Below are 13029 nucleotides of genomic sequence, written 5' to 3'. Positions count from 1 at the left end.
GTTTTAGTATTTGCAGTCTGACTTTAAAGGAAGTTTATAAATTGTAGCAAAAGAATAACCTAGTTTCCATGGAGAATTTTCTGGTTTCCCAAGTCCTAGGAATATAGTCTAGAATGACTTAATGAAAACACTACTGGGTGGTGCAGCTGCATAGGCATGCCACTTTTAGAGTAGCAGATAGCTTTTGTGAACAAAAATGGAATCCTTTCTTCAAGCAGGGTGTGAGCTACATTTCAACTTTGCTCCCTTGGCTGGGTGCCCTTGTTCAGTGTACAACCTGCTCAACAGTATGTGGCTGGTCTGCCTAGTAAAAACTGTTTCTCATCCTGCATGATTTTAAGACTTGCATGTGGCTTTTTTTCCCTTTCAAGTCAGTAAAGAGAAAGATGAAGGGAGTGGCAGTGAAGAAAGGAGTCTTTGTAAGGTACATGTTTGGTTCAGTGTGATTGGCACTTACACATGTCTTATGCTTACGACACCCCTGTACTGTTTATGTTATTGTCTATGTTTTAGTTCAAGAACCTGAGAAATTAAGTGATTTATCCAGACTCATTTAATAAGGAGTGGAACTGAATCAGATCTAGATGATTTATGTCAGAGTTTGCATTCTTTCTGAACACCTCACTGAGGTGTTGTTTTAAATCGTGTATTTCATGCGTGTACGCAAATGCATGCACACACAACCTTCTTGCTGGATGAGCTATTGGGGATGTATCTACTTCTCAATACTGCATGGTTTTCTGATATTCAGAGCAGCTGAGTTACAGGCATCATGCTACGTGCTCTGCATGCCTACAGCATTTGCTCTGTGGCTCTCACATCGGCCAGTCTAGATTTTCACCTTAGCCTTGCCACATACTGGCTGTCTGGGTATGGGCAAGTTATTTGACTTTTCTGGGCTTGGTTTCTACATTTTTAAGGTGAGACTACAGATAGTATCTCTCTAGTTGGATTAATGTGAGGATTGAGTAAGATACTTGGCCAATTCTTTAACCTTTCTGTGCCTCAATTTCTTCAACATTAAGATGTGATCAATTATAGTACTTATCTCTTAGGATTATAGGGAGGATAAAATGGGATAAAATGCATAAATAGTAAGCAATTGATAATAACTATTTAATGATATTTTAAAGAGAATAAAGTCTCAGAGAGGTTAAATAACTTGCTTGAAGTCACACAGCTAGAAAATGGCTGAGCTAGGGTTTGAAATGAAGTTTCTTTGATTCTGGATGCAATGCTGCAATACTTTTGATTATTACACTGTTCTGACAGAAGAAAAAAATACAAAGAAGAAAGCATTCTATATAAGTCAGTTCTATTCATTAAAGTTTATGTGAAGGGCTTCAGGTTTACGGGCATGGTGAATTTTCTAACATTAAAAGGACTTAATGACTGACCCTTCTTTGATTAATATCAAGTACTCATGAATCACCTAAGTGCCTGGGATGGAGTTGGGATGTTTTAGGAGAATGAGCTTTTCCTGTGAAGCCAAAACGTAATCACGATCTTTTTGTAGAATGAACCTGATGTGTTATTAGTGGTTTTCTTAGAAAATTCAGATTTGATAGCCAAGATATGGAAACAACTTAAATGTCTATAGACAAGTGAATGGACAAAGAAAATGTGGTATGTTCATGCATCCCATAACAACGTCTCAGTCAATGATGGGCCACATATACAATGGTCATCCCGTAAGATTGTAATGGAGCAGAAAAATTCCTATTGCCTAATGATGTTGTAGTCATAAGGTCGAAGTGCAATGTATTGCTCACAAGTTTGGAGTGATGCTAGTATAAAGAAACCTACTGTGCCGGCAGTCCTGCAATAGTACAGCACATCTAGTTGTGTAGAGTACATAGTACTTGATAATAAGCATCTGTTTTTATTGGTTTATGCATTTACTATACTATACTTTTAATCATTATTTTAGAGCATACTCTTTCTACGTATTAAAAAAGTCAACTGGGAAACAGTCTCCGGCAGGTCCTTCAAAAGGTATTCTAAAAGAAGGCATTGTTCTCTTAGGAGATGACAGCTCCATGCATGTTATGGACCCTGAAGATCTTGGGACAAGAGGTGCGGGTGTAAGACAGTGACACTGATGATCCTGACCCTGTGTAGGTGTAGGCTAATGTGTGTGTTTGTGTCATAGTTTTTAACAAAAAGGTTAAAACAGTAAAAAAAAAATAAAAAAAATAGCTTTTAGAATAAGGATATGAAGAAAAAATACTTTTGTACCACAGTTCAATATGTGCTTTAAGCCAAGTGCTATTACAAAAGAACTAAAAGCTAAAAAAAATTACAAAGTGTATAAAGTAAAAAAATTATAGTAAGCTAAGATTCATTTATTATTGAAGAAAGAACAGCGGTTTTTAATGGGTTTAGTGTAGCCTAAGTGTACAGTGTTTATGAAGACCATAGCAGTCGTGCACGGTCATGTCCTAGGCCTTCACATTCACTCACCACTCACTCACCATGCACTCACTCACACAGAGAAACTTCTAGTCCTGCAAGCTCCATTCGTGATAAATGCCCTATACGGGTGTATCATTTTTTATTTTTTATACTTTATTTTTATTGTACCTTTCCTGTGTTTAGACATACAACTCCTTGCCATTGTGTTATAATTGTCTACAGTATTCAGTGCACAAACACGCTGTACAGGTTTGTAGCCTGGGAGCAATAGTCTATACTGTAGAGCCTAGGAGTGTAGTAGGCTAGACCACTTAGGTTTGTGTAAGTGCATTCTACAACATTTGCACAGCGGTGAAATCACCTGATGATGTATTTCTCAGAATGTGTCCCTGTCATTAAGTGACACATGACTATATATGTACAATGGACACTATTCAGCCTTAAAAAAGAAGGAAATTCTGCAATATACAACAACATGGATGAACCTTGAGGACATCATGCTGAGTGAAAAAAGCTGGTCACAGATTTCACTTACATGAGGTATTCATAGACTCAAAGAGTTAGAATGGTGGTCATCAAGGCTAGGGGGATTGGGAAATGGGTCGTTACTAATCAGGAGCCATACAGTTTTAGTCAAGCAAGGTAAATAAGCTCTAGGGATCTGGTGTTCAACATCATGTCTAGAGTCAACAATACTGTATTGTACACTTAAAACTTTGTTAAGGAGGTAGATTTCACGTTAGATATTCTAACCCTCATAAAATAAAATAGAAACTTCAGACTTAAAAATCTGATGAGTTTTCATTTTGAAAGATCCTAAGAGCTCTAGCAAAATCCTGGCCCATTTCTAACTCAAGTAATTACCTTCTCAGCACCCACAATTTTCCTCCAGTTTTAATTAAGAAATGTGTTTTGCTTCGTCTCTGTGGCTGCCAGACTGTACTTCACACAGGTATGTCCTAATCACCTTGGACCCGAAAGAGCTGGCATTGACCATGAAACTTTGGTTAAGTGATGCTTTACATAAATACATTGTGTAATGTGAGTTATTGCCCCTCACTCTGCCTTTTCTTCAAATAATTTTTCAAAATGGGGTTAAGTCTGAGGTCCGTGTAAAGACTTTTTAACCAGTGCTATGTGCTGATAAATCACTTAGTATTTACTTACTGTCTACAACCATCTTTCATTTATCAGTTACCATCTTTTTGAACTTAAAGCAAAATCTATTATATTATCTGGTTTGGTGACTTGAGCTACTGAACTGAAACTTTTCCAAGGGTAATTTCTTGAACTACCAAAGGACCAGGAAGATTTTTCTCAGTTTTCTGTTCTCAGCAGAGACTGTTGGATGGGATGATTCACTCAGTCCCACCCAGCTCCAAAATATTTCTCTAAAGTATCTTTTCTGAATATGGCTTTATTGTCCCATCATATTCAGACTGTAGAAATTAAATAAATGCAGTCTGTTAATTCAGACCTTTGCCACAGGCACAACTCAGCTTCCTCCTCACCACACTGGATTTTACCATAGGACAACATGGTGTCTTTAGATAGTGGACCAGCCCTCCCAGGTGACTGGCGTTTCTGGCCAGGTCATTCCTAAATTCTCCAATTATATCATTCAAACCATTCATCTCCTTGCCTGTGTCTAATGGGTAGCTTAATCTGCTTAAGAGTTTTTTCTCCATTGTTTAAATATTTTAGCACCATTAAAAATCATTTATTATATATATTACTAATTTTAATGGAAGTTTCTAAGAATTAGAAGGAAAAGAAGTTTGCTTAAAAGATCATAGATATACATGTTTTTGGATTATCCTAGCTCTTTTCATTGATAGGCTTAGAGTTCATTTCTAGATGTAAATATATGAGTTCATCTTTAGTTGGCTCTATTTGGAGACACAAACAACATTTGTTTTACTTCATTTTAAGAGTATCAAGGGGATACAAAGTATAAGCAAATTTTCTTTCTGCCAAGTTTGAAATTTTGTAACAAAGATCTAAAGAAATCAACATGAAGTCTGTAAGGTATATATCTTAAAACATGGTAAGTTTTTATTTCAAAAATGCCACTGAGTATTATTAAACTTAGGACCAAGTTTACCTTTCTATACCCTTATATTAACATATGTTATATTATGACTATACATATGTTAAAATATGTTCTATTAACATATTAACATAACATAATATAATGTAATGTTAGGAGGAGAAAAAATAGAATTTAAAACTTTACATACAATCTTGGTAGCAATATGTTATTAATGTTAATCTATATGTACATTGAAAAAAGACCAGAACAAAATATACTAAAAGCATTAAAAGTGGATATCTCTTGGCCGGGCGCGGTGGCTCAAGCCTGTAATCCCAGCACTTTGGGAGGCCGAGACGGGCGGATCACGAGGTCAGGAGATCGAGACCATCCTGGCTAATACGGTGAAACCCCGTCTCTACTTAAAAATACAAAAAACCAGCCGGGCGACGAGGCGGGCGCCTGTAGTCCCAGCTACTCGGGAGGCTGAGGCAGGAGAATGGCTAAACCGGGAGGCGGAGCTTGCAGTGAGCTGAGATCCGGCCACTGCACTCCAGCCTGGGTGGCAGAGCAAGACTCCGTCTCAAAAAAAAAAAAAAAAAAAAAAAAAAAAAAAAAAGTGGATATCTCTGGGTGGTAGCACTATGCATACGTTTAATTTTTTTGCCTTTGTGTATTTTAACAAATTTCTACAATAAGTATGTATTACTTTAATAATAAATAAAGATATTTTGAAAAGCCATATAAGTGACACATTATTTTATTTGAAATGGTTTTGGACTTAAAGAGATAGTTTGTACACATTGTGGGTTATTACATGTAAGTTTCAAGTTATACCTGGTTTAAATTTGTTGTCTACAAAGCTGAAAGGAGCTTTAATAATAAAAATAACAATTAGACACGATAATCACAACCTTCCTTGAATATAGTCCTCTTCCAAACCTATGCTAGCACATATGCTATCACACACTGCGCTTTGTTGATTATTCTTGCTCTCCTTTGTGTAGTCAGGAGGGGTATTTAATAGCCATAGATGAAAAGATTTGGCCCAAGGTCACATAGCTACTAAATGGCAAGCCTGAAACTAGATCTCCATCTAATTCTTTTCCCACCATTCTCTGTAGGAGTAAATTAAAAACTATCCTTTTTGAAAGGAAAAATGTCACAGTAGCCTTTTGCACTCCTCATGTTTGTGATTGTGTTACTGCTATTCATTCATGCTTCTGTTAAGTGTGGAAAGATAGCACACCAATATCTTAGTGCGTGTTATGTCCCAGGCACAATGCTGGACACTGGCCATACATTCACCCACCTAATCCCCCACAACAACTGTGTGGTACTGACATTTTGATATCTGTTTTACAAATATAAAATCTGAAATTCACAGCACTTGTGAATTGTGGATATGAAATTGAACCCAGCTCTTTCTGACTCACACTCAAGAACACTGAAAGCAGAGCGCCAGAAAAGCTACATTAGAGCTTTCTCCAGGAAGAAGAAAGCGAAATAAGCCACCCAGAACACCTGCGCTAGAGGAAGTAAAACGAGGGACAGTTACACAAAGCTTCCCTGCCAGTGCTGGGGCTTACAGATGCACGCTGTGGTGAAAGATAAGATCGGATTTAAATCCATTTCTGACCCTTACTACTTGTGTGACTTTGGCAGTGCCTATCTCCTCAAACCTTCAATTTCCTTCTCTGAAAGGTGGAAGCATGGCAATAATAATGACAATTCTCATGAGGAATGAATGAGACAACTTAGGTTGAGATCTCAGCGTGCAATTCATGGAATAAAAATAGGGTTCTGCTGATGTTAGTTTTAAATGATAATGATGCTTATGGTGATGATAATAATATTTGTAAACCTGAAGTTGCGTAGCTCTGTATAGCCAAGGAAGTGTTCTAATATGAAGCCAAAAATTTAAGTGGAGTTGAAAAGAAACATTCTCATTGAAGTCTTCTTGAAGACTGAGATAAATTGATGAAGATTAAGAAATTATAAGAAAGATACTGTTCTAGTTTATTAGTATATTTTGCTAAAGAGGTTTTCTCTCTCTCTCTCTCTCTCTGTGCTGTGGGAATCATGTTCTTTTATGGCTTGAACATAGTATGTATGGATTTCTACTTGTTACGTCTTTTAATAGAGAAAAACTCAAAAGGAGTCAGAAGTCCCTTAAGAAAGTTAGGAGACTTCTCTTTGGTTTATAGAGACCAGTAGAAGTATGTAGGAGAAGTATGTTTAGATGGGGAAGTTCAAGTGTTCTTTAGGTCTTGGGGCAGGGTGATGGGACACAATTGCTGGGGTGTGGTTGTGGTTTTTGAGGGCCACTGTGTTCTTACAGCTGTAATGACCCTACGGCAGAAATAGTTTGAATTATGTTTAACAATCGTTTGTCTTGCTGTTATATATTATTTTACATAAGCATCGATCCCTGAGTGATTGATTTAACAAAGATTGGATAACAAGGTTGTTGTTTTTACTTCTTGTTTTCTTTTTTGCTGTCTCCCCAGAGCTGGTTTTCTTGAGGTCTCAGTGATTGTGAGGCTTGCCGTGATACCTCTTACAGTTTCCCGTTATTTAAAGTTAGCAAGTTTGCCAGATAATCTCAGAGATGCCTCCATCTCTCTAGCTCTGTAATTCCATCATTTTTATATTAAGATGTAATGTGTGACTCTCAGGCTTACATTGTGGACTATGCAGTTATAAGGTATTTGCTATCGAGGCCCCATGCCTCACTCAGAATTAACACTTACATTGATTCTTGAGTTAACACAATCCTTTTATTTGGAGGACTACCTTCAGCAAGAAGCCCTTGTACATTTTATGTCTTGCCAGAAATGCTTTTTGTTTGTTGGGAAGGAGCTGCACAGTCCCTCTGCACAAGGATGAGTGCAGCCTTCAGTAAGTAGTCCTTGTGCATTTCGTGCTCTCATGGTGGGTTCACGTCTGGCTAATGAGAGACTGCTTAGTGTTACTCAGGTTTAAATATTGGTGCTATTATTAGAATCCAGTCTGTTTTCTGGAGAGTGAATGACCATCAGACAGAGCATCATTATTCTTAAAAATGATTTTCAGCACAGTGTAAAGGATGAGCCACGTCAGCAGCTTTTTGTGTGTGTACCATGATCACCTTCTCTCCTAATAACTTTTTCAGGAATGCCCACTTCCTTTCATTGCTATTTATATTTGTTGCATGTATTGATTTTCTTAGAGCCTTTCATTTCGTAGCATTTATTCGTATCAGACACCACGATCTCATAAGAAAAGCAAACATACCCAAAGGTGACCGGGGACTGTGCTTGTTTCCCAAACTCAGGAAAGCTTTTTGCCTCCTTGAACAGTGTGAAAATTGGTCTAGAACAGGGTATCTCATCCTCAGCAGTATTGACATTTGGGCCAGATGATTCTTTATTATGGGAGGTGGTAGGGGCCTTCCTGTGCGTTGTAGTGATGCCGGCAAAACCTCAAAATTGGGTCTCAGCTCGGGGGAGTTCTTGGCTTTGCACAGGAAAGAATTTGAGAGTAAGCTGGCAGTGAAAGAAAGCAAGTTTATCAGAGCAGCAATGTATAGCAAAATGGCCCAGAGAAGCACTTGTGGATTGCTGGCTGGCTATATTTATACCCACTCTTAACTGTGTACAAAATAAGGGGCAGGTTATTCACAAGCTTTCTGGAAATGGGTCAGAGAGTTCCCAGAACCATATAAGGTAACTTTTGAGCCATTTGCCGTGGCATCATTTATAAACTGCCATGGTGCTGGTGGGAGTGTCTCATGCAAATATATTATAATTAGCATATAATGAGCCATAAAGGCAACTAGAGGTCATTTTGGTTGCCATCTTGGTCCTTCTGGTTTTGGTCAGTTTCTTTGCTACACCCTGTTTTGATCAGCAGGGTTGTGACCAGGACTTAGAAAAGCAGGTCCTGCTGATCTCCTACCTCAATAGGAACTAGTGGCCCATTAGATGACAGTAGCACCCCCTCAGTTGTGAGAACCAAGATTGTCTCCTAGCATTGCCAAAGGTCCCCTGGGGGGGCAAAATTGACCCAGTGGAGACTCACTAGTCTAGAATATATTTTTTTAAAGTATATACAAACTTTAAAATGGTATGACACTAGAAGTTTGTGAATGTAATGATTATTAGAGTCTTGTGATAATTTTTTTTCTGTGGAGTGACATGAATGAAAAACAGAATTTATTTGCCTTGTTAGAAGGCTTTCTTGATAAGACTTTAATATTGTTTTGAATTTGTTTCCCCCATTAAAATTTAAGGACTCATTATCAAAGTTTGAAAGAAGCCACAGGAAAAAAACCTTTGAACAAACCTTTGAACAAACACCGATTAACACACATGGTTGTGATGGGTTACGCTACTGTACAAGTGGTACTAGCATAGTCATTAAAGATAAGTCTTGGCCAGGCATAGTGGCTCACGCCTGTAATCCTAGCACTTTGGGAGGCCGAGGCCGGTGGATCATGAGGTCAGGAGTTCGAGACCAGCCTGGCCAACATGGTGAAACCCCGTCTGTACTAAAAATACAAAAATTAGCCGGGCATGGTGGCGGGCACCTGTAATCACAGCTACTCGGGAGGCTGAGGCAGGCAAATTGCTTGAACCTGGGAGGCAGAATTTGCAATGAGCGGAGATCACGCCACGGTTCTCCAGCCTGGGTGACAGAGTGAGACTCCTCAAAAAAAAAAAAAAAAAAAGTCTTTCTGGTGAGGGAGGGGAGTTGAGGGGTGAGAAATTACCTATTGAGTACAATGTACATTAGTCAGGTGATGAGTTCACTAAAAACCCAAACTTCACTACTACACAGTATATCCATATTACAAAATTGTACTTCCCCCCTCTAAATCTATTTTAAAAAAGATAAGACCTGGTACATAACAGACATTCCAAAATATTTGTTGAATGGGTAGATAATGGATAAATGGATGGTTGGATGAAGGATCTGCCACTGCTAACTCATATAGTCTTGGGAACAACATTTCATCAGTGATACACCAAACTGGTGGTCACAAAAGCAAAAGTGGTCACTGGGTACGAGCAGTACAGAGCCCCTTTCCTTCTTCTGTGGATCCCCCACGTGCTCCTCTGCTCTTCCACCAGTTTGTTTACACTCTCTTTCCTAGGCCTATATCCTTACCTGCCTTTCCTTCTCTCTATATTTGTTGCCGAATTTATTTTCTTCAAGCTTTTCATATGGTATCATTTCTTTGTATCAGACACCATGATCTCAAGAAAGGAAACCCACCATATTTGATTGTGGATCCACATCTGGGCAATCCTGAGTGAAGAACTGCTTAATCTTTATTCTCTGGTTGTTTAAATCAAACTAGCAATGTGATTCCTAATCATCTTTGAAAATACTTCATTTTGATTTTCTAGTGTCTCATGCCTTTCTTTGATAATTTATTCTAGAATATAAGTTTTTGGTCAGAGGAACGTGTATTAATAACTGGGATAGATGGGTTTTAACTGTGATCATGTGCTCACAGTGATGCTATTGATTCAATACTAAAAAGCATTTCCTCCATTTTATAAAGAAATTGAGGTACAGATTTGTTAAGATATAGAGCCTGATGCCTACAGGGTGAGTAGTTACATTAGGGTTAGAATTGCAGATCCTAGATGTTGAGACCAGGTTCATAGCACCAAGAGGGAGGGTGAAATTGAGGTGGGGCAGTAATCTGATAAAAAGCATTGAATCTGTAGTGTCAGAAAGTTGAAACATTTTTCTTTATGTTTTGTCACAAAAATAATTGTTGAGGGTGGCTACTTAGGGTATCAAGGCTTTGATTCAATGGGAAGAATATTTTCTCTAAAATGGACAAATGATTAATTTCAAGACCTTTCCTATGAGTTTTATTTTGGTAAGTGTTGCTCATGACCTGCTTCTCTTCTCTCTTAGACCTTCTCTCACCATGCCCCATAGGAATCTGACAGGAAGCTGCAACGTTAATTGTGGCTGTAAAATACACGAGTATGAGCCAGTCTGTGGATCAGATGGAATTACATATTTTAACCCTTGTCTGGCTGGCTGTGTTAATAGTGGTAATCTTAGCACTGGGGTGAGTATATTTCACAAGTTCCTCTTCTGTTAGTCCAACATCCTGTGACAAGGATGTGATGAAATTCATATGCAGCCACAATGACTTCAGTCTTTCTTTTCAAGAGGCTCCAAGTAACTTACAAAATACCTCTGACGAAAACCTCGAGGAAAGAAAGTTATGCATTGCTATTATTTTATTTTCCAGGGATGACTGGAACATTTGGGTGCAGGGATTTGGTTCCATATCAGCGTTCTCCTACTTTATATTCTGTGCCAACTCAGTGAAACTTGATAAGGTTGAGCTCTAGGCCTGCCATTTGTTTCTCTGACAGGGCCCTTGTGATGGATTTGAAGGTCAAGATGACCACATTTGGTGCTGATAGAAGAGAATAGGAAAGCACCTCCCCTGACTGGAGTCTGTGAAGATGGGCGATGGCCATTTTTCATACAGTATCAGTTCAGTTCAGGCTTAAAAAAAACTTTCAAAGTAAAGATATTTCTGACAGTTCAAGAATAGGCTATTTTGAGAATTCCCTTTCCTGTAAATTATAAATGGGCTGTAATACTGTGGGAGAAGGTTTTCATATTTTACTCAGTTTCTTTCTTTTTTTTTTTTTGAGATGGAGTTTCGCTCTTGTTGTCCAGGCTGGAGTGCAATGGCATGATCTCAGCTCACTGCAACCTCCGCCTCCCAGGTTCAAGCGATCCTCCTGCCTCAGCCTCCCTAATAGCTGGGATTACAGGCATGTGCCACCACGCCTGGCTAATTTTGTATTTTTAGTAGAGATGGGGTTTCTTCATGTTGGTCAGGCTGGTCTTGAACTCCCAACCTCAGGTAATCCATCTGCCTCGGCCTCCCAAAGTGCTGGGATTATAGGCTTAAGCCACAGCACCTGGCCTCTACTCAGTTTCTTATTGAGCACGGTTTGATTCTCTGTGAAGAACAGATTGTAGGAAGTTGCTTTCACTAAAAGGTTAAAATGCATGTGCTTGTTCTGTGCAGGTGATAAGGGATTATAGCATCCACTGAATGTTTTAGGGATATTGTTTTTGATGTCTGAGTTTTAAACTGCAATGATAAATTGAGAATTCCTGTTGTTTGTTCCCCATCATATAACTGGTGAGCTCCACTGTGTCGCCATGTTGAAAGGGTGAGATCTGTTCTCCTGGTGGCTAAGTCCTTCCTTGAGAGTGAGTGCTCATCCTTTAAAAAATGCCAGCAGTCTTTTGAGCATGACAGCCAAACAGTGCCCCATCTCCATACTTATTCTTACCACTGCTTCAGGTATTCAAGGTTGCAATGAAGGCCAGCTCAGCTGGTGTCCATTTAGTGTGACTCTGTCAGAGTCCAGGAGCAGTACTGGATGGGGGCTGTGGCAGTCAAGTTCCATCCATGGAGCTGGTTGCTCTTCTGTAGGGAGTAGGGCACCAGCTAATTATAGGGACTAAGAAGATGTTTAAAATGGAAGCACCAGAATGTACATTAACTTAGCCACTATGGAAAGCAGTTCGGAGATTTCTCAAATCTCATTCCTGGGTATGGATCCAAAAGAAAACAAATCATTCTACCAAAAAGACACATGCACTTGTATGTTCATCACAGCACTATACACAAGAGTAAAGACATGGAATCGAGTTAGGTGCTCATCAGTGATGAATTTGATAAAGAAAATGTGATAATATACACCATGGAGTACTGCACAGCCATAAAAGAGAATAAAATCATGACCTTGGCAGCAACATGGATGCAGCTGGAGGCCATTATCCTAAGTGAATTAATGCAGGAACAGAAAACCAAACACTACATGTTCTCACTTATAAGTGGGAGCTAAACATTGGGTACTCGCGGACACAAAGACGGAAACAATAGACACTGGAGACTTACTAGCGGGGGAGGTGGGGAGGGAGGTGTGAAAAACTACCTGTTGGGAACTATGCTCATGACTTGGGTGATGGGATCATCTGTACACCAAACCTCAGCATCACGCAATACACCCATGTAACAAACCTGCACATGTACCCCCTGAATCTAAAATAAAAGTTGAAAAAGAAAAGAAAATGGAACACCAATGAGATGTTTACTATTATTGGTGCTGAAGTCATCATGGTTGCATTATGAATTCTCTGCATTTAATAGATGTTTACTTTAGGGCCCACTGTGTGCCCAGAGTTGTGCTAGGTGCTCTGTGAGCACAAAGAAAAATAAGGTTTGATTCTGGTTTTTGAGGGGCTTCTCTATTTGGAGAGCCCAAGAGTTAACAGCAATTGAGGCAGAATATAATGTTGACAAAAATGAGTCTGCGGAATGTGAATGGTATTGAATGTTGAAAGCTTCTTAGGAAAGTTTAGGTTTAAACAATTTTGACCAGCAGACTTTGCTTCTGTTAGACACACACTTGAGATCCTTACTGTTATCAATGATGAAGTTACTTTCAATGAAATATTTTGTGTTTTAAAAAATATTCGAGCTATTTTAGAGTGCTTTTACTTAACTTTGTCTTAATATTCCTATGCCCCATTAGCTT

General features: G+C 38.9%; 1 protein-coding gene across 4 annotated transcripts in view; it reads left to right on the top strand.

Annotated features, from left to right (window-relative positions):
- Positions 1-13029, top strand: part of SLCO5A1 (solute carrier organic anion transporter family member 5A1) — a 163980-nt gene that overhangs the window by 138323 nt on the left and 12628 nt on the right. For all 4 annotated transcript variants that reach the window (XM_033202419.1, XM_033202417.1, XM_033202418.1 and 1 more), the window contains one exon: positions 10364-10523. In XM_033202419.1, the coding sequence (XP_033058310.1) occupies positions 10364-10523 (160 nt within the window). The remainder of the gene's footprint in view (positions 1-10363; positions 10524-13029) is intronic.

The sequence above is a fragment of the Trachypithecus francoisi genome, unplaced genomic scaffold (assembly GCF_009764315.1).
Source record: "Trachypithecus francoisi isolate TF-2019V2 unplaced genomic scaffold, Tfra_2.0 Lachesis_group7, whole genome shotgun sequence".
In the NCBI taxonomy this organism is placed as follows: domain Eukaryota; kingdom Metazoa; phylum Chordata; class Mammalia; order Primates; family Cercopithecidae; genus Trachypithecus; species Trachypithecus francoisi.
Note: the sequence above shows the minus strand (reverse complement) of the source record. Positions and strands in the feature narration are given on the sequence as shown.